Below are 18,717 nucleotides of genomic sequence, written 5' to 3'. Positions count from 1 at the left end.
GTCAAAGGAAAATAGAGTCTGCACAAGAGGGGGCTCAGCCAAGAGGCAGAGCCAATGGCACCTATGATGAGAACAGTGACAACGGTACCGACAGCTAATGCTGATTGACGTAAATGTGTGTCTGACACTGTTCTAAGTGCTTTAAATACATTAATCTTCACAAGAATCCTGTGAGGTAGGTTCTATTATTATCCCTATTTTATAGTCAAGAAAATCGAGGCACAGAGAGGTTAAGTGAGCTGTCCCAGATCACACAGCTAGGAAGTAAGTGGCTGAGCTGGAAGGTGAACCCAGGCCACGGAGTTCTAAAATCTGGGCTCTCAACTCCAAAGCCCTAATGCTCCAAAACAGCCTCTTCAGGGGGTAGGCAAGACCCCTAATGATGCTCAGGAGGGGTCTCAGATGCAGAAAGAACCCAGGGGTGTGACAGTCCCTGAGCCTGGGCCCCACGGAGAGTCCAGCACTTCTGACTAGACTCAGATCAGTCCCAGAGAAGGCTACCTTGTCAGCAGCTGTATCTCCTAAGGAAGGCAGGGCTGAATGGCACCAGGGGCAGGGGAGGGGGCAGGAGTAGGGATGGTGGGGACAGACACCCCCTGCCCAGTCCCTTGCTCCACCCCAAGTCCCAGCTGGGCTGCCGGCAAAGGCTCTCGTCTGCTGCAATGCAGAGGCCTCGGGGAGCCAGCAAGTGGGCGAGCGTGAGTCGGAGCCCGGGGAGGGACGCTCCTGGCCCGGTGCCGCGCCAGGCCTCCTGGCCAAGCCACCGCCGGCTACCCAGGCCCTGCCAGCCACCTTGGCTGTTGCTCACCTCTTGGTGGGCACAAGGAGTTCCTTGGCCCCGGAAAGCAGCTGGGGTTCAGAAGTGGGACAGGAGGCGTATCTGCCAGAGACCTGCCGAGGGACGTAGCCGGCTCTTCCTGCCCCCAACCCCAGTCACTGGGGGAGTTCCTTCCCAACACCCCTCCGCTTGGGGTTATGGCAACCCCGTTGGACAGCCACCCACACGGGGACCCCAGCTGTTCATCTGCACCGGGAAAAGCAAAGTTTCACACTCCAGCATCATGGACTATGTGAAGCACGTGAAGCACAGGAAACTGAGGCACAGAGAATAAGGGGTGAGGCCTGTCTAGGGTCACCCAGTGGCCTGGGGACAGAGCAGCTATAGCACCATGGTCCCATACTCCCAAGTGCTGAGTCCTTGTATCCAGGCCCTGATGGAGCAGAATCCAACTCGGGTCAGGTTACAGCCCTCGGTGGGGACAGGCTACTCTGTTATTTTTAAAGTTACTGAGTAGGAGGGTGAAGGGGACAAGACCACCAGCCAAGACTGTGAGGAGGGAAGAAGGGGGACCGTGGGGCTGCCTGGAGGCACATCCCTGCCCTCCAGCTGCCTGATCTGGAGGATACAGCTGAGCTCAGCCGGGTGGAGCTGGAGGGCAAGCTCTGGGCACATGGGTGCCGAGTGTGGCCCAAGGGACAAGGACAAGGTGGTGGCCAGAGGCCAGAGCAGGCACTGCCCAGGTTGTGATATGGCCCAAGAAGACAGGGGCAACTTGCCTTGCCCCCAAATGCCAAGGAACGGCACAGGCTTAGCAAGTGACCCCACGTCCACAGGGGGTCCTGCCAAACGGTGGATGGGGCATTTCCAGCCGTCAGCTGCACAAAAGGAAAGTCTGCAACAGCCAGGAGATCAGAAGCAATTATTACAATCACAACGGCTGCCGTGTGTGGAGGGCCACTACCTGCCAGACAATGACCTCCCAGTTCAGCTCATCCTCACTCCTCTCCTGGGAGGTCCTCATGCAATCATGCCCACTGTACAGACGGGGAAATGGAGGCCAGGGTAAGTTAAGTGGCACGCAGAGAACAGGCAAAGGCAGGACTGAAACTCAACACTTGCTTCTCTGGGTGGGACGTGCCCAGACTACTCAGGGACTCAGGGACCACGACAAAAGGGTCCTGAAGGACCTGGGTGGCCCAAGCAGCTCGGTCCACTCCTAACTTGGTGAACTTTTCACCCCAAAGTTGTCATGGCCCATTCACTGCTCAGCAAACACTGGCTAACGGAGGCTGGTGTTATCACAGGGTTTCCGGATGCAGGGCCAGGACTGGGCCAGGTCCACTTTCTTCCATCCTGAGTCCAGTCCTGCTGAACCCACCACATCTCATGCTGGGACTGGTCCTCTCGCAGAGACTTGGGAAAGTTGTTTCAGGTAACTCCTGGCCCTGGGCAAGGCAAACTGGGGAGCTGCTGTGGGCCTTCCTACAACCGTCCTCTTGTCACCTGTCACCTGCCCCTCTGAAGCAGGGGAATGGAGGCCAGTCTATCTCCAGGGGGTGGGGCAGAGGATGGTGAACCCTGTCAGACCAGCTTAAGGCTCTCTTAAACAACATTAGGTCTGGGGAGGAGGCACCTCGTTTTAACACAGACCCACAGACCCACAAACAAGGGAGGAGGCCCGGGGAACCCATAGGCCTAACTGCCAGGGTGGATGCGCTGGAAGGTCAGCCCATGGGCCAGCGGGGGATACTGAGGGAAAAGGTTTGCCAAGATCAGCAGGCCCAGGTCGCCCCCCCCCCCCCCTCCGCTCCCGGGCTTCTGCTACAGCCAGGGCGCTCAGGATCCGTGGGCAGGCACCGCTGTAGAACGTGGGGAGCCCTGGGAAGTCACGCCAGTCCGATCCTTGGGGGAGAACAGCCATCCCAAGATTCTCCCCAGAAGGCGCCCCCACCGTTTTCCAAGAGGCAGCAGCGCCAGAGGAGTTAAAAAAAAAAAAAGCAACATTCACCCTGCGGGCGTGGAAAGGATGCTGCCGCAGGGGTGGGGGGCTGGGCCAGCGGCCGCGGGCGCCTGGGGACAGGGGCGGGGGCCAGAAAGGCTCCCAAAAGGCTGCCACCTTCAACCGTGATGTCTACCTCTGGGGCAAGGGGACCCAGACGCCCCCAGCCTGTGTGGAGCTTGGCACCCCAGCCTGGGAAGGACCTGTTCGGGGGTCCTGGACGCCGCGCTCTTACCTGTTACCTTACCTGACACCAGGTGAGCCGTGGGGAGGGGGCGCAGAGGGCTCGGGTCTTCAGGGGCGCGGGTTCCGCAGCTCATTGGAGGCTGCGCCCGGCGCTGCGCTCGCTCCGCTCCTCCCGCTGATCCTCCCCGCCTCCCACCCCCGCGGCGCCGCGGCAAGGTCGGAGCAGAGCGGGGCGGGCGCCCAGGCCAGCTGACGAGTGGGGCGGGGCCTCCCCGGCGGGGCGGGGCCCGAGCTAGCCGCCCGCCCACCTGCGACGAGCCCCGCCCCCTCCCCCCAAGCCAGGCCCTCCAGCCCCGCACTTCTGGTCTGGAGGCTCCAGGGCCAATGTGGGCACACAGAGATGTCTTGACCTGGTGGGGGCGCCACCTCTTTCATGGGTCTTTTCCTCTGGAGGGACTGTCTGCCAGCCCCGGAGGGTGGGCGTTATGATCCTCTTTTTTTCCTTAGTTCCTTCCTCCTCCCTTCCCTTCCTTCCATCCTCTTTGTCTTTCTCCCTGTCTCTCCCTCTCTTTCTTTCAACAAATATTTGTCCAGCACCTACAATGTGCCTTACAAGCCCATTCTGGGCTTTTGAGATGCAACAGTGAAGAAAACAGGATCCTTGTCTGCTGGAGCTGACATGCTAGTGAGGGAGTCAGGCAATACATATAATAAATAAGTAAAGTATATCTGGTGGCAGGGAATACATTTTATGGAGAAAAATAGAGCAGGGTAGTAGGGATTGGGAGAGGGGAAACAGCAATACATACCGAGTGACTGCTAGGTGCTGGGTGCTAGGAATATGGCTGAGTGCGAAAAAAGGAAAACAACCATTTATTTTTGAGAGAGAGAGAGAGAGAGAGAGAGCGAGCGCAGGGGAGGGGCAGAGAGAGAGGGAGACACAGAATCCGACGCAGACTCCAGGCTCTGAGCTGTCAGCACAGAGCCCAACGCGGGGCTAGAACTCACCAACCTCGAGATTGTGACCTGAGCCGAAGTCGGACGCTTAACTGACTGAGTCACCCAGGCGCCCCAAAGGACTCTGAATTTAAAACAGCCTCTGCTACTACAAGGCACAGCCTCCTTCAAGGGGAAATTTGGCAAAGTTCAGAATGTAAAAAGCACTTTTTGGGGGCCCACTGGGAATTTCTTCTATAGAGAAGACTTGTGGAGGGGAGCAAAGATACCAGTTTTCAGATAGTAACTGTAGTACCAAAAATCTGGAAATAACCTAAATACCCTTCTATGGGGAATTGGTCAACTCATGGCTCACAGAACACTATGGCAGGGGAAAAATAATGTATGTATGTATCTATATACAAAAGTTCTATAAAGGTGTGGAATGACCTCCTGCATGTATTGAGTGAAAACAAGGGACATAGGGGCGCCTTGGTGGCTCAGGTGGTTGACGGTCTGACTCTTGATTTTGGCTCAGGTCATGATCTCACAGTTCATGCCCGCATCATGTCCCTCGCTGACAATGTGGAGCCTGCTTGGGATCCTCTCTCTCTGCCCCTCCTCTGCTTACATACTCTTTCTCAAAATAATAAATAAACCTCAAAAAAAAAAAAGGGGGGGGGAACAGAATAAAGTTGAAGTCTCTTAATGTTTGTGCAAAAACAAAAGCAAATATATGATTATACTTGAAGAAAGCATTCTGGATGGGCTATCCAAAAGTCAGAATGACTCAGAGTTGGGTCGAGATCCAGGCTCTGTCATTTCTGCTGTGTGAAAACATCCAACGCAGTACTGAAGGAGAAGAACAGAGTCGGAGGACTGACACTCCCCGACTTCAAGACTTACTATAAAGCTACCATAATAAGACAGTGTGGTTTGGATCAAAGAAGAGACACACAGATCAATGGAACAGTATAGAGAGTCCAGAAATAGACCCGTATAAATATAGTCAACTGATCTGTAACGAAGGAGCAAAGGTGGATAATGCAGCAAACATTGTCTTTTCAACAAATGGTATGGGGACGACTGGGCACCCACATGCCAAAAAAAAAAAAAAAAAATCTAGACTCAGACCTTACACTCTTCACGAAAATTAACTCAAAATGGACACAGACCTAAATGTAAAGTGCAAAACTATACAAGTCTTAGAAGATAACATAGGACAATATCTAGGTTCTCTTGGGTATGAAGATGCTTTTTGGATACACCATCAAAGGCATGATTCATGAAAGAATTGATAAGTGGAACTTCATTACAGTTAAAAACTTCTACTCTGCAAAAGATACTGTCAAGAGAGTGAGAAGACAAGGCACAGACTGGGAGGAAATACTTGCAAAAAATATATCTGATAAAGCCAAATGTCTTCTTATCCAAAACTATACATAAATCTCAACAACAACAACAACAAAACAACCACAAATAGCCCAATTTTAAAAAGAGGCAAAAGGGGCATCTGGGTGGCAGAGTCGGTGAAGCGGCCAACTCTTGATCACGGCTCAGCTCCTGATCTCACAGTTTGTGAGCTCAAGCCCCGCAAGGGCTCTGCGTTGATGGCGTGAAGGCTGCTTGGGATTCTGTCTCTCCTTCTCTCTGCCTCTCCCCCGCTTGTGCTTGCGCGCTCTCTGTCTCTCTCTCTCTCCCCCCAAATAAATAAATATATAAACTTAAAACAACAACCAAAAAAAATAGAGGCAAAAGACTTGAACAGACACCTCACCAAAGAAGATATACAGATGGCAAATAAACATATGAAATGACGCTCCAAATCATGTCATTAGGAAATTGCAAATTAAAACAACAATGCGATACCATTACCTACCTAACAGAATTGCTAAACTCCAAAACACTGACAACACCAAATGCTGGTGAAGATGTGGAGCCACAGGAACTTTCATTCATTGCTGGTGGGAATGCAAAACAGTAGTTACTTTTGAAGAGTTTGGTGGTTTCTTATAAAACTAAACATACGCTTACTGTATGATTCAGCAAACGTGCCCCTAGGTATTTACCCAAATGAATTGAAAACTCATGTCCACATAAAAGCCCGCAAATGGATGTTTATAGCAGCTTTATTCGTAATTGCCAAAGCTTGGAAGCAAGCAAAATGTCCTTCAGTAGGTGGATGGATGACCGTGGTACATCCAGATAATACAGTATCGTTCCGTTCTCAAGCTATGGAAAGACATGGAGGGAACATAAACGTCTATTACTAAGTGAAAGAAGCCAATCTGAAAAGGCATAACGTTCCGGAAAAGACAAAACGATGGAGACAGTAAAAGGATCAGTGGTTGCCAGGGGCTAGGGAGTGGGGAGGGCTGAACAGCAGAGCACAGAGGATTCTGAGGGTGGTGAAACTATTCTGTATGATACCATGATGGTAGATACGTGTTGTTATACATTGTCAATAGCCATAGATGTACAATTTCAAGAGTGAACCCTAACATAAACTATGGGCTTTGGGTAACAATACCGTGTCAGTGTGACTTAGTCTATTGTAACAAATGTACCACTCTGGTGAGGGGTGCTGACACTGGGGGATACGCTGGGGGGACATGGGGCACATGGCAAATCTCTGTACTTTCCACTCAATTTTGCTGTGATCCTAAAAGTGCTCTAAAAACTAAGGTCTACTAAAAGATGGTTAACATGGTAAATTTTATGTCATGTATATTTTACTGCAATGAAAAAATTTACAGTGTTCGTAGCGCCTTTATTCATGACATCTCCAAACTGGAAACAATACAAATGTCCCTCGACTGCAGAATGGCTCAATGGATGGAGGGGTCACCCTGTGGAATATTAAGGAGCCACAAAAAAGCATAAACTGTCTCCGGCTACACACAACACCCATGAATCTCAAGAACAGAATGCTGAGTGAGAGGGGCACCTGGGGGGTTCAGTCGGTTAAGTGTCTCACTCTCGATTTCAGCTCAGGTCATGATCTCATGGTTTGTGGGATTGAACCCCGCATCGGGGTTGGCACTAATAGCACAGAGCCTGCTTGGGATTCTCTCTGTCTCTCTCTCTCTCTCTCTCTCTCTCTTTCCCTCCCTCCCCTGTGCCTGTGCCCGTACTCTCTGTCTCAAAATAAACAAACTTTTAAAAATTAAAAAAAAAGAAGAATGCCAAGTGAGAGAAGCACTATACAAAATAATACATACTACATGATTTTATTTGTATCAAATTCAGCAACAGGCAAGACTAATCTTTTCTTAGGAGTCAGGGTGATGATTAGTCCGGACTGAGCAGGGATATGGTGGGAGCTTCTGCAGGCTGGAATGTTCTGTCGTTGGGTCTGGATGCTGGTTACCTGTGTGTGTCTAGTTTGTAAAAATTTACCAAATGGTACACTTAAGATGTGCCTTTTTTTTTATAGTATGCTCTCTATGAATTCAAAAGAACGTGCACAGACACATACATATATACATATGTGCAACATGCATATATACATGTGCATATACATATGTACACAACTCCACACACAAACACACTCTGGAATCAGAGGGAAGGATGGGTGCTGAAATTCTGCCGCTTACTAGGCTTACTAGGCTTACTAGGCTTATGATCCTAGACAGGCCCCTGTACTTCACTGAGCCTCATCGGTACGATACATGTCCCAATACCTCACACAGACATCAGTGCTGGTTGAAAGCACATGATCCAGTATTTACTATTAATATTCTTGCTGTTCCCTTTGGTGACTGAGCCCGGGCTGGGGCAGGGTGGGGGCAGGGACACTGCTTCCGAGGAGGAGGGGGGCCACTGGGAGGGCCAGTCTAAACCGATAAGCAAAAGATGCTCATCTTGCAAAATGTTGCAAAGGGAGGAATCTGAGCAGGTGCACTGGTGGGAAGATGCCTGTGCAGGGCCTGCCCTGGGCCTCTGGGAGAGGAAGGCAGTTAGGGGGGTTAATGAATGCAGAGCTGGGGAAATAGATCCTTTCCTGGAGAGCAGGGCCTTCCACTATTGCTGGGCAATCAAGACACCCGTGAAAGTTTAAATACCTTCTCAGGCCACACAGCTCTGGCCTGGGGAGCTTCATCCTTGAGGGGGAAGCAGACCCCCAGGGGGATTTCCCCCTTGGGGAAGCCTAGTACCTTCAGGAGGCTTGGGCTGGGTCCTCGGATCCTCGAGGCCCAGTGACCTAGATTTCATGCCTGAGGAGGGGAAAGGCAGACCTGGCCATACGTTTAGGAACAATCTGGCAGGATCAGACTCCTGTTCCATTCCAGACCCTACAACTGATGAACTGTGTCACCTTGAATGACCTTGGGTCATTTAACCTCTCTGACCTTCGTTTTCCACTTCTGTACAATGCGGATAATTTCTGCCTCATAAGGTTGGTTGCAAGGATTAAGCAGCTTCCCTTTGCGTGTAGAGTAAAATCCAAAGTGTTAACAGTGGTATCTTACGCCCAGTAATTTGGCCCGAATGCCACCCTGGCCTCATTCCGTATGACTTGCCCTCTTCTATGCCTTGCTGTTCTCCCAACATGGCAAGTTCATCTCACGGGAGGGGATTTACATTTTTAGCCCCCCTGCCTAGAACCCTTTCCTGCCAGATCTCGCTGCAGCAGTTGGGGCTCGGCTAAAATGTCACTCTTAGGGAGGTGTTCTCGGCCTCCCTGTGTAAAGCGGTCACCTCCAGGCGCTCTCCATCCCATCACCTAGCTTGTCTTCCTTGCACTTACGGCTGGATGAAAATACCTTGACCATGTATTTGTTTCTTTGCTTGCTCCTGTTCCTCCCCCCCCCCCCCCCTCCTTGACTGAGTTTCAGAAGGGCAGGGACCTTATCTGTCAGTCAAAACACACTTCCTGACACAGGCCAACCTCCCACACTTGGGGGGGTCCTGCCCGCCCCCGGCCCTGGCCAGCCAGTGTGAAAACCAATCAGGCTGTTGCCCTGAGAGCAGAAGCCTTCTCCCAGCCCCCCAAGGTGCTGGCTGGAGCCCTGGACCCCCGAACATGCTGCTGGACACGGCCGGGGAAGGCAGCCTGGCACCATACCACAGCACGTGAACTCCTCCCGTCTCCCTTGGTAGGAGCTTCGGTAGGAGCCACTGGCAGGCATCGGGGGTCGATTTGCCACAGAGCTGAGAGGAACCAGGGACTGTGCTGTCTGTGAGTGTGAGTGAGCGTGCCGGATGTGTGAGTGTGCGGCTGTGACCGTATGTGAGGTGTTTTGTGTGTGTGAGTGAGGGTGAGTGGATGTGTGAGCGTGTCACTGGTACAAGCGTATTTGTGACGGTGTGTGAATGTGTGTTAGCATATGTGAGCATGTAAGGGTGTGCCTGAGTGTGTACGTGTGTCACTGCCAGTGTGAGTGCGTGGGTGTAAACCCGACTCTACATCTGAAGGAAAGGAAAGCATCAAGAAAATAAATGATGGGGCACCTGGGCGGCTCAGGTCACGATCTCCCGAGTTGTGAGCTGGAGCCTGCTTCAGATCCTCTGTCCTTTTCTCTCTCTGTTCCTTCCCAGCTTGTGCGTGCACTCTCTTTCACAAATAAACATTTAAGATAAGAGAAAAGAAAAGAGAAAAGAAAGAAAAGAAATGCCAACAAGCACAAAGAGAAAATCGGAAATCCTTCAGAAACCAACCACTCGGAGGACTCCCATTGTGAACCCTGGGGCAGATCACCGCCCCTCTCTGAGCCTCAGTTTCCCCATCTGTAACAATGGTAAGACAGTACCTCGCTCAAAGGTTTGCCGTAGGGATGGAAGCAGGTAAGGTGGAGGCTCGGCCAACAGGAGTTATCGTTTGTGGTCATCTGCGTATCTGGGGTAAGGGCTGGAGTCTTGAGGCCCAGGCCTCCCCACACCACGCTGAGCCAGGGAGGGAACTCTAGGACAGGGGACGAGATCTGTTGCAGGGGACACGACTTCCTCCCCCAGTCACAGGGCTGCCATCCAAGCTTCTTCCCGGGGCTTTGCGGCTCTGGATTTGGGGGGTGAACCGAGGACCAAGATGGGGGTCCCCCATACAAGTACGTAGGAGCTACGATGGGTGTCCCCGAGGTAGGGGCGCACACTCCAAAAGAAAAACACACTCATCTCACACAGCAGCAGTGCACAGCACAACTGGGAGCCGGTCGTGCGGGGTGTGGCCGCCAGCCGACCACACCCCGTTCCCCGCCCACACCGGTATCCCTAGGAGGAGCCACCGGAAGTCACGCCGGACGGAGCGCTTTCGAGAAAACACATCCCGGGGCCGTCAGCAGCGAATCTGGAGACCGTGGCGGAGGCTCGAGGAGTGCCGGGTAGGGACCCGGGCAGAATGCTAAACCCGAGTTCAGACGCACAGAACTGGATAGTTGGGAGAGAACGAGACCGGACCCCAGAACTCCTGTCCTCCTGGCGTTGGCCGCCTCTTCAAAAGCTCCGAGCAGAAAAGGAAGGCAGCGTTGAAGCAAAACGTCTTGCGGTTCCAAGTCCCGACTTGTCCCCGGCCTGTGAAGGTGCGGCTCAGTTTGCCTATCTGTAAAGTGGGGTGATTAATCCCCACGTCGTGGATGGGGGAACTGTGAGGCGGAACGAGAAGACCACACGCTCTGTCCGCCGAGGCTGCTCGCCCCAGTCCGGCCCCGGAGCGTCTTTCCCCATTGCAGACCCGTTTTCTGGGGCGGAGTCTTCGTCCTCTTCTGCGCTTGCGAACTCAGAACGGACCCTTGCCTCCCGTTCCACGGCCGCGTTCCCACCCCCGTCGGGGGCGTGCCGGAAGTGCCCCTACGGAACCCTGCGGGGCGACGCTCGCCTCTTCACCATGGCGACGGGTGGGGTCCCGAGGCGCTTCTGCCGCTGCGCCTGCTTCTGCTCGGAGAACTTGTACGTGGCGCGCTACCGGCTCCACGTGCGCTTCCGGGGCGAGGAGCAGCTTCGCCGGGACTACGGCCCGGTGAGTGGCCCCCAGTGGCTCTGCGGAGAAATGGGCGGGGCGGGGTGATGGGGGAGGGGTGGCGGAGGAGGGACCTCTGTCCCCCAGGTCTTGTGCTTTGCCCGGGTGTTCAGATGTGACAACAAGAATGACTTAATCTCTGGGTGCCTCGCTTTCTTCACCTTAAAGGGGGATAACAGTGTCTCTTTAGTGAGGTTGTCGTAAGGAATGAATGAATGAATGAATGAATGAATGAATGAAACATACAGGTAAAGTGCTGAGGGCAGGGCCAGGCTCGGCGCGCTCTCGGTGTTGTCTGTTTTGCGTGCTTATCGAATTTCATCCTCACAATGATCCTGTGAGGTCCAGGCTCTCGTATGCATCTTAACCTGGGGAAACTGAGGCTCAGAGGCGTTAAGTGACTTACTCACAAGGTCACACAGTTGAGCTCCCTGGACCTTCTGCTCTCAGATCCTGCGCAGCCGAGGATGTGTCAGCCCCCAAGACTTCCAGCAGCTATTAGCAGAGGTAACACTCCCCACCCTCGCGGACCCCCTCCACACCCAGCCTAGCCCTTCCTCTTTAGGTTGTGTCAGCAGTTTGGGGGGGGGGGGTGTCCTTCCCGTGTCCACTCACCGCAGTATCTGTGTCCTGACACCAGAAAAGAGAAAGTGGCAAATGCCAGGTCGTCTACCCCACGCCCTCCCGAGACGAGACACTTTTGCTTAAAGAGGGAATTACTGGCTCGAAGTGTCACAGCAGGTGGAGTTGAGATCCCACCCGGGACCGCCCGGCTCTGGCTCCCAGCTCTTCGTCTGTCCACCCACCCCCTTTGGCTGGTGCCAGGGCTGCTCCATCTTCCACCTCCTCCTCCATCGGACGGTTAGTAACGGGAAACTTCCTAGGCGAGCCCTCCGCAGCCTCTGGAACACAGGACTGGCTGGGATTCCATTCCCCTCCCTCGGGGGCCCAGCTGGCTGAGGTATGGGGAGGGGCTCTCATCCTTGCCAGGCCCTGAGTGGTGCAACCCCGAGCGGCATGGGCCCCTACTAGAAGGAGTTGCGTTCAGCCAGCAGCTTGGCACCTGCAGTTTACCCTGATCGAGTCAGGCGTGTAGGGAGACTGGGCTGTCAGCCCAGGTCCTGCTCTGGCCTTCCTGAGCCTCAGTTTCCTCATCTGTACAATGACCTTGGGGGGTGATGGGCGGCCCCATCTGAATGACCAGGCCCTGTGCCATCCCCAGCTCGAGAAGGAGGTGGAACGGCGGCAGCGGCTGGGGCAGGAGGCGGCTGCCAGGAAAGCCCTCATCGCAAGCTCCTACCACCCGGTGCGGCCTCACATCTACAACACGCTGCAGGTACCTGGTCGGGGCAGGTTACTGGAAGGAGGTGGAGGCAGCCGGCACCGGAGGCCGTCTGCCCCACAGCCGGTGTTTTGCCCCCAGGATGAGGCCCTGGCCCCTGAGTTTTTGGCCGCAGCTGAGTACAGCACATCGCCGGGTGCAGACCTTGAAGGCCTTCTCCAGCGGCTGGAGACAGTGTCTGGTGAGACCTTGGCCCCATCACCCGGTAGGACTAGGACTAAGGGGTGGGGTCCCTCCACCTACCATGTCTGCCTCCAGAATCTAAGCCAGCAGGAGCTAGAAGGGCTGGTGGGACCCGCCGGGAGCAGGGCATCTGTATTCACTTACTCACTTGCCCACCTGCCTGTGTTAGGTATGAGCCAGCTGGCACACTCGAATGGGGGTGACTGAAGAACTTAACGAAGGGACAACTGACACAGGACCACCCCCCTCCCCCCTCTCCCTGGGGGTGAGGGGGGTGGGGAGCAGACAGTTCCTTATCCCTAGACCTGGAGAAGTGGGCAAGAGTGAGTGTCTTGAGCCCGCCACGACCTGGAGCTGTGGGAGAGGGGCGGGAAGCAGCTGCCAGGAAGCAGCTGTGGCCTCGAGCAGAAGCACAAAGCCATGCCAAACTCAGAAATGCCGCATCTCTCCGGCCTTTGAGTCTCCTGCTGGGATCTCCCATGGGCTAGCCGTAGCAGGAAGTCTGGCCCTTCCGAGTTCCTTAAGTCCTCTGCCTCAGTTTCATCATCTGTGAAACGGGAGCAATAGTAATACCCATCTGCTAAAGTGTGATTAAGTGAGGTGACATGCCTAAAGGGCTGGTTGCATAGCATCTAGAGGTTTCCTCAGTCTTACGGTTACGGTTATTCCTAGGCCTAGGGGATACTTTGGGGAGATAGGTGCAAGGTGTTGCTCCCCTTATCAAGCCCGTGCTCTGTTGTGAGGCACAGGGTGGAGTGTGAATGAAACATGCCCTCCCAGCCCGGGGGCATCCCTCCTCATTCCCATCCACTCCCCAACAGCGGAGATCGTGTAACGGTTGTCTGGGTGAAGGCTGTCGGCTGTGAGTTGGCCAAAAGTGTGGGGGCACACCAGCCGTGCACCCCAGGGTGTTGGTGCATCTGCCAAGAAATGTTTACATTTCCGTTCGCAGCCCGGCCTCTCCCTACCAGGACCCGGCAAGAAAGAGCAGCCCCCCTCAGCCTTCCTGTGTGGGGAACAGAGGCTCCCGTAGGCGCTTCAGTTGGGGTTCAAGTGTTGGTGGCTCATGGGGTGGGGTGCAGAGAAAGCTTGGCGCTGGCCCTGTGATCCCTGCTGGGCTCCATCACTGGCCTGCTGGGGGTCATTGGGCTAATCCCTTCCCACCTCTGGGTCTCAGCAGAACCCACATCTGAGTCTGGTGGCTAGGCTGTGGACACCTGCGGCAGCAGGAGGAGAGGCTCCAGGGACAAATAAGGGGACCCGAGAATAGGCCCCTCTGCTGCCCACACATTATGTCATTAATGGTCACAACAGCCCTGAGAAGTGAGTACCTGTGTTATCCCCGTTGTACAGATGAGGAAACTGAGGCTGAGGGAAGTGAAAAGACGTGCCCAGGCTCACAGCTCGCAAGGAGACTGAAACCCACACGGAAGCTCCCAGCCAACAGACTGTCCCTCCTTCCGCAGGGGAGCAGCGTATCTACCGGCTGCCGGTCTTTACAGCGCCATTCTGCCAGGCCCTGCTGGAGGAGCTGGAGCACTTCGAGCACTCGGACATGCCCAAGGGAAGACCCAACACCATGAACAACTATGGGGTAGGTGAGGCTCCCTCCGGGGGGCCTGAGGCAGCAGGGAGCCGGGGCTGGGGAGCCGTAGCTGCAGTGCGAGAGAAGAGCTGCTGGGTCCCATTGGTCTTGGTCTCCCAGTCTGTAAGATGAGGTCACGGTCGGGTTATTTTGAAGTGAAGCCCATCGATATCTGCAAAGCGCTGCTGTCCTTAGGAAGAGACTCCCCGCAGGGACCCAGGGTGAGGCCCCCACCAGTTTCCCTGCTGACTCCCAGGATCCCCCTCCCAGGTGTTGCTGCACGAGCTAGGCCTGGATGAGCCGCTGGTGACTCCGCTGCGGGAACGCTTCCTGCAGCCACTGATGGCCCTGCTGTACCCAGACTGCGGTGGGGGCTGGCTCGACAGCCACCGTGCCTTTGTGGTCAAATATGCACCGGGCCAGGACCGTGAGCTAGGCTGCCACTATGATAATGCCGAACTCACCCTCAACGTGGCCCTTGGCAAGGCCTTCACGGGGGGCGCCCTGTACTTCGGGGACCTCTTCCAGGTTAGTGTGTGTGACCCGGGGGGCAGGGCCTGGGGCAGCCAGGAGTGCCCAGGCCTGAGCTCCGCTGTCTGCAGGCACCTTCAGCCCTGGCCAGGCCCCTGGAGGTGGAACACGTGGTGGGCCAGGGCATCCTGCACCGGGGTGGCCAGCTGCACGGGGCCCGGCCCCTAGGCACTGGCGAGCGCTGGAACCTTGTCGTCTGGCTCCGGGCCTCTGCTGTGCGCAACCGCCTGTGCCCCATGTGCTGCCGGAAACCTGAGCTGGTGGACGACGATGGCTTTGGCGACGGCTTCACTCGCGAGGAGCCCACCATGGTGGATGTGTGCGCACTGACCTGAGTCTGGTTGGGGCCAGTGTCGGGGTGGCATGGCAGGGCTCTGCCACCTTGGGTTGGGCAGGGCAAGAATAAACTCCCTGCAGCCCTCAGGCACTTCTTGGTTCAAAAGGACACACAAGCCTCGGAGTCATTCTTTCAGCAGACAGGTTGGTTTAGGTCAGGTGTGTGTGTGTTAGAACCAGAGCCTGAGATGAGGATTCCTGTGCAGGTGGTTTGTTGAGGGAATACCTTCTGGAGAAGGGCGTGAGGGAAGGACAGGACAGGAAGGAGCTGGGCCAAGATGTGGTTTCAGAGGGCACCTAGCTTCAGCCCAATCCCTCCAAGTGCTCTAGAGCATGAATGTAGCAGTTTGCCCCCTGCATCGGTTATTGGCTCACAGGTGTGTCAAGGCCGGGCTGGCGGGGTGGGTGGGGAGGTGGTGGTTCCCAGTGGCCCAGGGAACCTTCCAGAGAAGAGTACAGGTATGAGTTAGGAGACACCACAGCCTGGGTGAGTGCATCTGTCTATGAAGGGGATCTGGGTGAGCCATCGATAGCAACTTCTAGTTGGTGTCGGGTGCTTTCCACAGAGGGGTTAAGAGCAGGGGCTCTGGAGCCAGACTGCCGGGGTTCAAATTCTGATTCTGCTGCTTCCAGCTGTGTGGCTGCAAGTAAGCCCCTTGACCTCTTTGTGCTTTAGTTTTCCTTATCTGGGAAGTACCTATCTCCGAAAGCTGTTGTGAGAGTGAAACGATTTAATGTATATAAAGTGCTTTATAACAGCCCTCTATGTTTGCTGTTGTTCTTGAAAAACTTGCAACTTGGCCGCCCCCAAGTTGGATGAAGAGTGCAGCTGTGATGGGTTTGGGCTGTACACCTGAAAACCCAGGGGTTCCCATATCGAAATCTTGAGTTCCGGCCTCGCGGGGAAGGTGGGAAGGTCTGGAACACCAGGCCCCAGCCCACACTGGAGACATCAGCTGGAGCAGAGCCTCCGCTGCTGCTCACGCTGGACAGGCTTGTGGCGCATTCCCTCACAGGGGTCCCTTCCTGGCTCACTGTCATGATCTCTCCGGCCCCTATGGCTATTTGTTCGCGACCTCTATTACCAGGTGGGGACGCTGGAATGACTAAGGTGTCCCCCGGCCTGCCAGGGTGGACAGGGCGGCAGGCATCTCAAGGAGGAAAGAGGCGCACGGTCGGGTCGCCTCCTTCCCTGGGTCTTCAGGGAGGCTGGAGAAGGGCGGTCTGAGAAGAGCGGGGAGCACGGCCGAAGCCTGGATCCCCTGCTTCCCTCTTCCGGAGGTGGGCGAGCCACACCGTTTCTCCCGCAGCCCTGGAAGCGGAACCTGGGGCTTCGGGACTAAAGGAGGCAGCGCCTCGCTTCCCAGCCGGACGGCCTCTGGGAGCACTGCCCAGGCCGGAAGTCGCCTCGCCGCCGCTTCCTCACGCGAAGGCGTGGCGCGGGTCGGGTGGTCCCGCCCGATGGGCGGTTGAGGAAGGAACGGAGCAGCTGCGGGGACCTTCCCCAAGGCTGCGAGGCGGCGGAGGCCGCGCGGGTGGAGGACAGGAGCGCGCGGGGAGGGATTCGGGACGCACCTGGCAGCCGGGGACCGCGGCCGCTCCTAGGGGCGCCAGAGCGCCGGTGCGCAGGCGTGGAGCGGCCGGGCGGGGGCGAGCCCTTAAAGGGGTAGAGGATCCGGGAGTCGGCGCAGGACCTGAGGTCCCCGGGGGTCGGGGTGGGTGAGGATCGTGCGGTGGCCGCGGACCCCCTCAAGTCCCTGCCCCGGGTGGTGATGGGTAGTGGGCCCTCGAGAGCCAGGCCCCGAGAAGAGTCGCCCGTGGAGCCCAGTCTGGGGATCGGCTCGGTGAGCCTCAGTTTGAGCGTGTCTCCCCGTCTCCAGCCCGCGGCGCTATGGCTCACGTCAGCTCTCGCAAGCGCTCGAGGAGTCGAAGCCGGTCCCGGGGGCGAGGGTCCGAAAAGAGAAGGAAGAAGAGCAGTAAGGATGTCCCGAAGAACTGCTCGGCTTCTAGATCCCAAGACCACAAGGCCAGCACCATCTCCTCTGGGGCGGAGGGTGAGGACCGGAGGGAATGGGAAAGGGGTGTGGGAACTTCAGGGAGGAAGCTGCGGGCAGGCCCGGGCAGGCGTCCCTGCATGGCTGTGAGCAGTGGTCAGAGGAGTGGAGAATGTAGGACCTCCGTATGCAGATCGAAAGACCTTCAGATTCTAGGGGCTGGGCCAGCCCGTTGTGTAAGGATTGAAGGGAGCACGTAATGGTGCTTTTTGAGCAGCAGGATTTGAGATAGGGGCCTGGCTGCCCTGCTCCTGGTCAGACAGTGACAGGGTGAAGCCCAGAAAGTGCCTCTCCAGGGAGTGCTGATCCCTGCTCTGGCTGGAAAGCCCGGCCTGGAGGGTCTCACCCCTCAGTAGTCCCCCTAAGCCTGCCACAGGCCAGAGCCAGGGGATCAAGGTTTGCCTCTTCCCCTCCTGGCCTTCCAGCCTCACCTTCTCCCTGCATCACAGAGAGAAGCAAGCACAAGGCCCGGAGGAGACCACGATCCAGCTCCTCCTCCTCTTCTTCCAGTTCTTCTAGCTCTTCTTCCTCTTCGTCCTCCTCCTCTTCCTCCAGTGGTGGCCGGAAGAAGCGGGGGAAGCACAAGGACAAGAAGAGGAAGAAGAAGAAGAAGAAGAAAAGGAAGAAGAAGCCGAAGAAGAGAGGCAAGGAGAAGACAAAGGTACAGCAGGGGGAGGCTCTGCCGGGACCCTCGCTGGACCAGTGGCACCGATCAGCCGAGGAGGAAGAGGACGGCCCAGGTGCGGTGCCTCCCGGTGTGCAGGAGGGGAAGGGCCCCCTCCCTGAGACCCAGCTGCCGACTCCCTGCCGACTCCCTTTGCAGTCCTGACGGATGAACAGAAGTCCCGCGTCCAGGCCATGAAGCCCATGACCAAGGAGGAGTGGGATGCTCGGCAGAGTGTCATCCGCAAGGTGGTGGACCCGGAGACAGGACGCACCAGGTGGGAGCGCTGGGCAGAGCTCAGCCCCACGCGCTCTGCACTCTCAGGAGGAGGAGCGCCGGCTGCTGCGCTAAAAAGCCAAAGACAGGAGAAGGGCAGTTAACTCGTTTCTGGGAGTTTTTAGGCTGTTCCTCCCTGCTGCCCAGAGCAAGCACTTACAGGGGCTGGAAGGGCCTTGAGGAATGTCTTCGAAGAGCCAGTTGGCCGGTCTGGTGGCAGACCCTACCCAGCTGCCTTTATCACTATCCCAAGGGTGGGAGAGAGGGAGAGGTGGGAGCATCTTACGTTCCACCCGCTCAGGGTAGCAGGGGCCTGCGCCCTGGCATCTCTTTGCCAGGTGGGTCTGGTTCTGTTGCTCTGGCATTAAGAGGCTCAACCTCCTCTCCCCTCCTCCCCCAGGCTCATTAAGGGAGATGGCGAGGTCTTAGAGGAAATCGTAACTAAGGAACGACACCGAGAGATCAACAAGGTTTGTGTCACCCCTTTGCCCGGGGTCCACGCCCAGCTCTGTTTCTGATGGGTCTCCTCCCATGCGCTTTCTTCTCCAGCAAGCTACCCGCGGGGATGGCCTGGCTTTCCAGATGCGAGCAGGGCTGTTGCCCTGAGGGCCCTGCTGGCTAAGTGCTGGTGGTGTGGCCTGGAGACTGGCTTCAGAGTGGGCAGCAGGAAGCCCAGTGGGTGCTGTTTGCCTTTCCTCCTGCGGACTGGCCTCTGGCCCAGCCTCCTCTCAGATGCAGGGGGTGAGGACGGGGTCACTGGCCTCATCAGCTCCTCCTGCAAGAGCATCACTTCCCAAATATTAAATGTTCCCTGGTTGGAAACTTTGTTAGGTCGGCTTTTTGTGCTGAAGGGAGGGAAGGTTGCTACCCAACTTCCAGAGGACAAAGG

General features: G+C 56.0%; 3 protein-coding genes across 11 annotated transcripts in view; 2 read left to right on the top strand and 1 right to left on the bottom strand.

Moving 5' to 3' along the window:
• Nucleotides 1-10,069, bottom strand: part of ABCB9 (ATP binding cassette subfamily B member 9) — a 35,875-nt gene extending 25,806 nt beyond the window's left edge. Inside the window, exons 1-2 of one of the 4 annotated variants that reach the window (XM_027043868.2) lie at nucleotides 9,656-10,069; nucleotides 5,782-5,863 (exon numbers count right to left, since the gene is read on the bottom strand). The gene's annotated coding sequence lies outside the window, so the exon portion shown is untranslated. Of the gene's footprint in view, nucleotides 1-3,015; nucleotides 3,217-5,781; nucleotides 5,864-9,655 lie in introns of those variants that run through there. The other 3 variants (XM_027043866.2, XM_027043867.2, XM_027043864.2) reach the window with 3 other exon arrangements.
• Nucleotides 10,070-10,149: 80 nt separating this feature from the next.
• Nucleotides 10,150-15,600, top strand: OGFOD2 (2-oxoglutarate and iron dependent oxygenase domain containing 2). Its single transcript, XM_027043869.2, has 7 exons — nucleotides 10,150-10,857; nucleotides 11,308-11,364; nucleotides 12,080-12,193; nucleotides 12,281-12,380; nucleotides 13,849-13,976; nucleotides 14,238-14,495; nucleotides 14,570-15,600. The coding sequence occupies exons 1-7, from the start codon at nucleotides 10,726-10,728 to the stop codon at nucleotides 14,831-14,833; spliced, it is 1,053 nt and encodes a 350-aa protein (XP_026899670.1). The 5' UTR covers nucleotides 10,150-10,725; the 3' UTR covers nucleotides 14,834-15,600.
• A 611-nt stretch (nucleotides 15,601-16,211) lies between these two features.
• On the top strand, nucleotides 16,212-18,650 carry ARL6IP4 (ADP ribosylation factor like GTPase 6 interacting protein 4). Of its 6 annotated transcripts, none has more exons than XM_053206145.1 (6): nucleotides 16,212-16,500; nucleotides 16,715-16,888; nucleotides 17,314-17,628; nucleotides 17,712-17,829; nucleotides 18,229-18,298; nucleotides 18,378-18,650. In XM_053206145.1, exons 2-6 carry the CDS (start codon nucleotides 16,726-16,728, stop codon nucleotides 18,432-18,434), a joined length of 723 nt encoding a protein of 240 aa, XP_053062120.1. In that variant the 5' UTR covers nucleotides 16,212-16,500; nucleotides 16,715-16,725; the 3' UTR covers nucleotides 18,435-18,650. The 6 variants fall into 6 exon arrangements, with proteins under 6 accessions (XP_053062120.1, XP_026899672.1, XP_026899673.1 ...); XM_027043871.2 differs by having other exon boundaries at nucleotides 16,212-16,533; XM_027043872.2 differs by having other exon boundaries at nucleotides 16,212-16,553.
• The last annotated feature ends 67 nt before the right edge of the window (nucleotides 18,651-18,717 follow it).

This window comes from Acinonyx jubatus, chromosome D3 (assembly GCF_027475565.1).
Source record: "Acinonyx jubatus isolate Ajub_Pintada_27869175 chromosome D3, VMU_Ajub_asm_v1.0, whole genome shotgun sequence".
Taxonomy (NCBI): domain Eukaryota; kingdom Metazoa; phylum Chordata; class Mammalia; order Carnivora; family Felidae; genus Acinonyx; species Acinonyx jubatus.
This window is presented reverse-complemented; position numbering and strand designations above follow the sequence as displayed.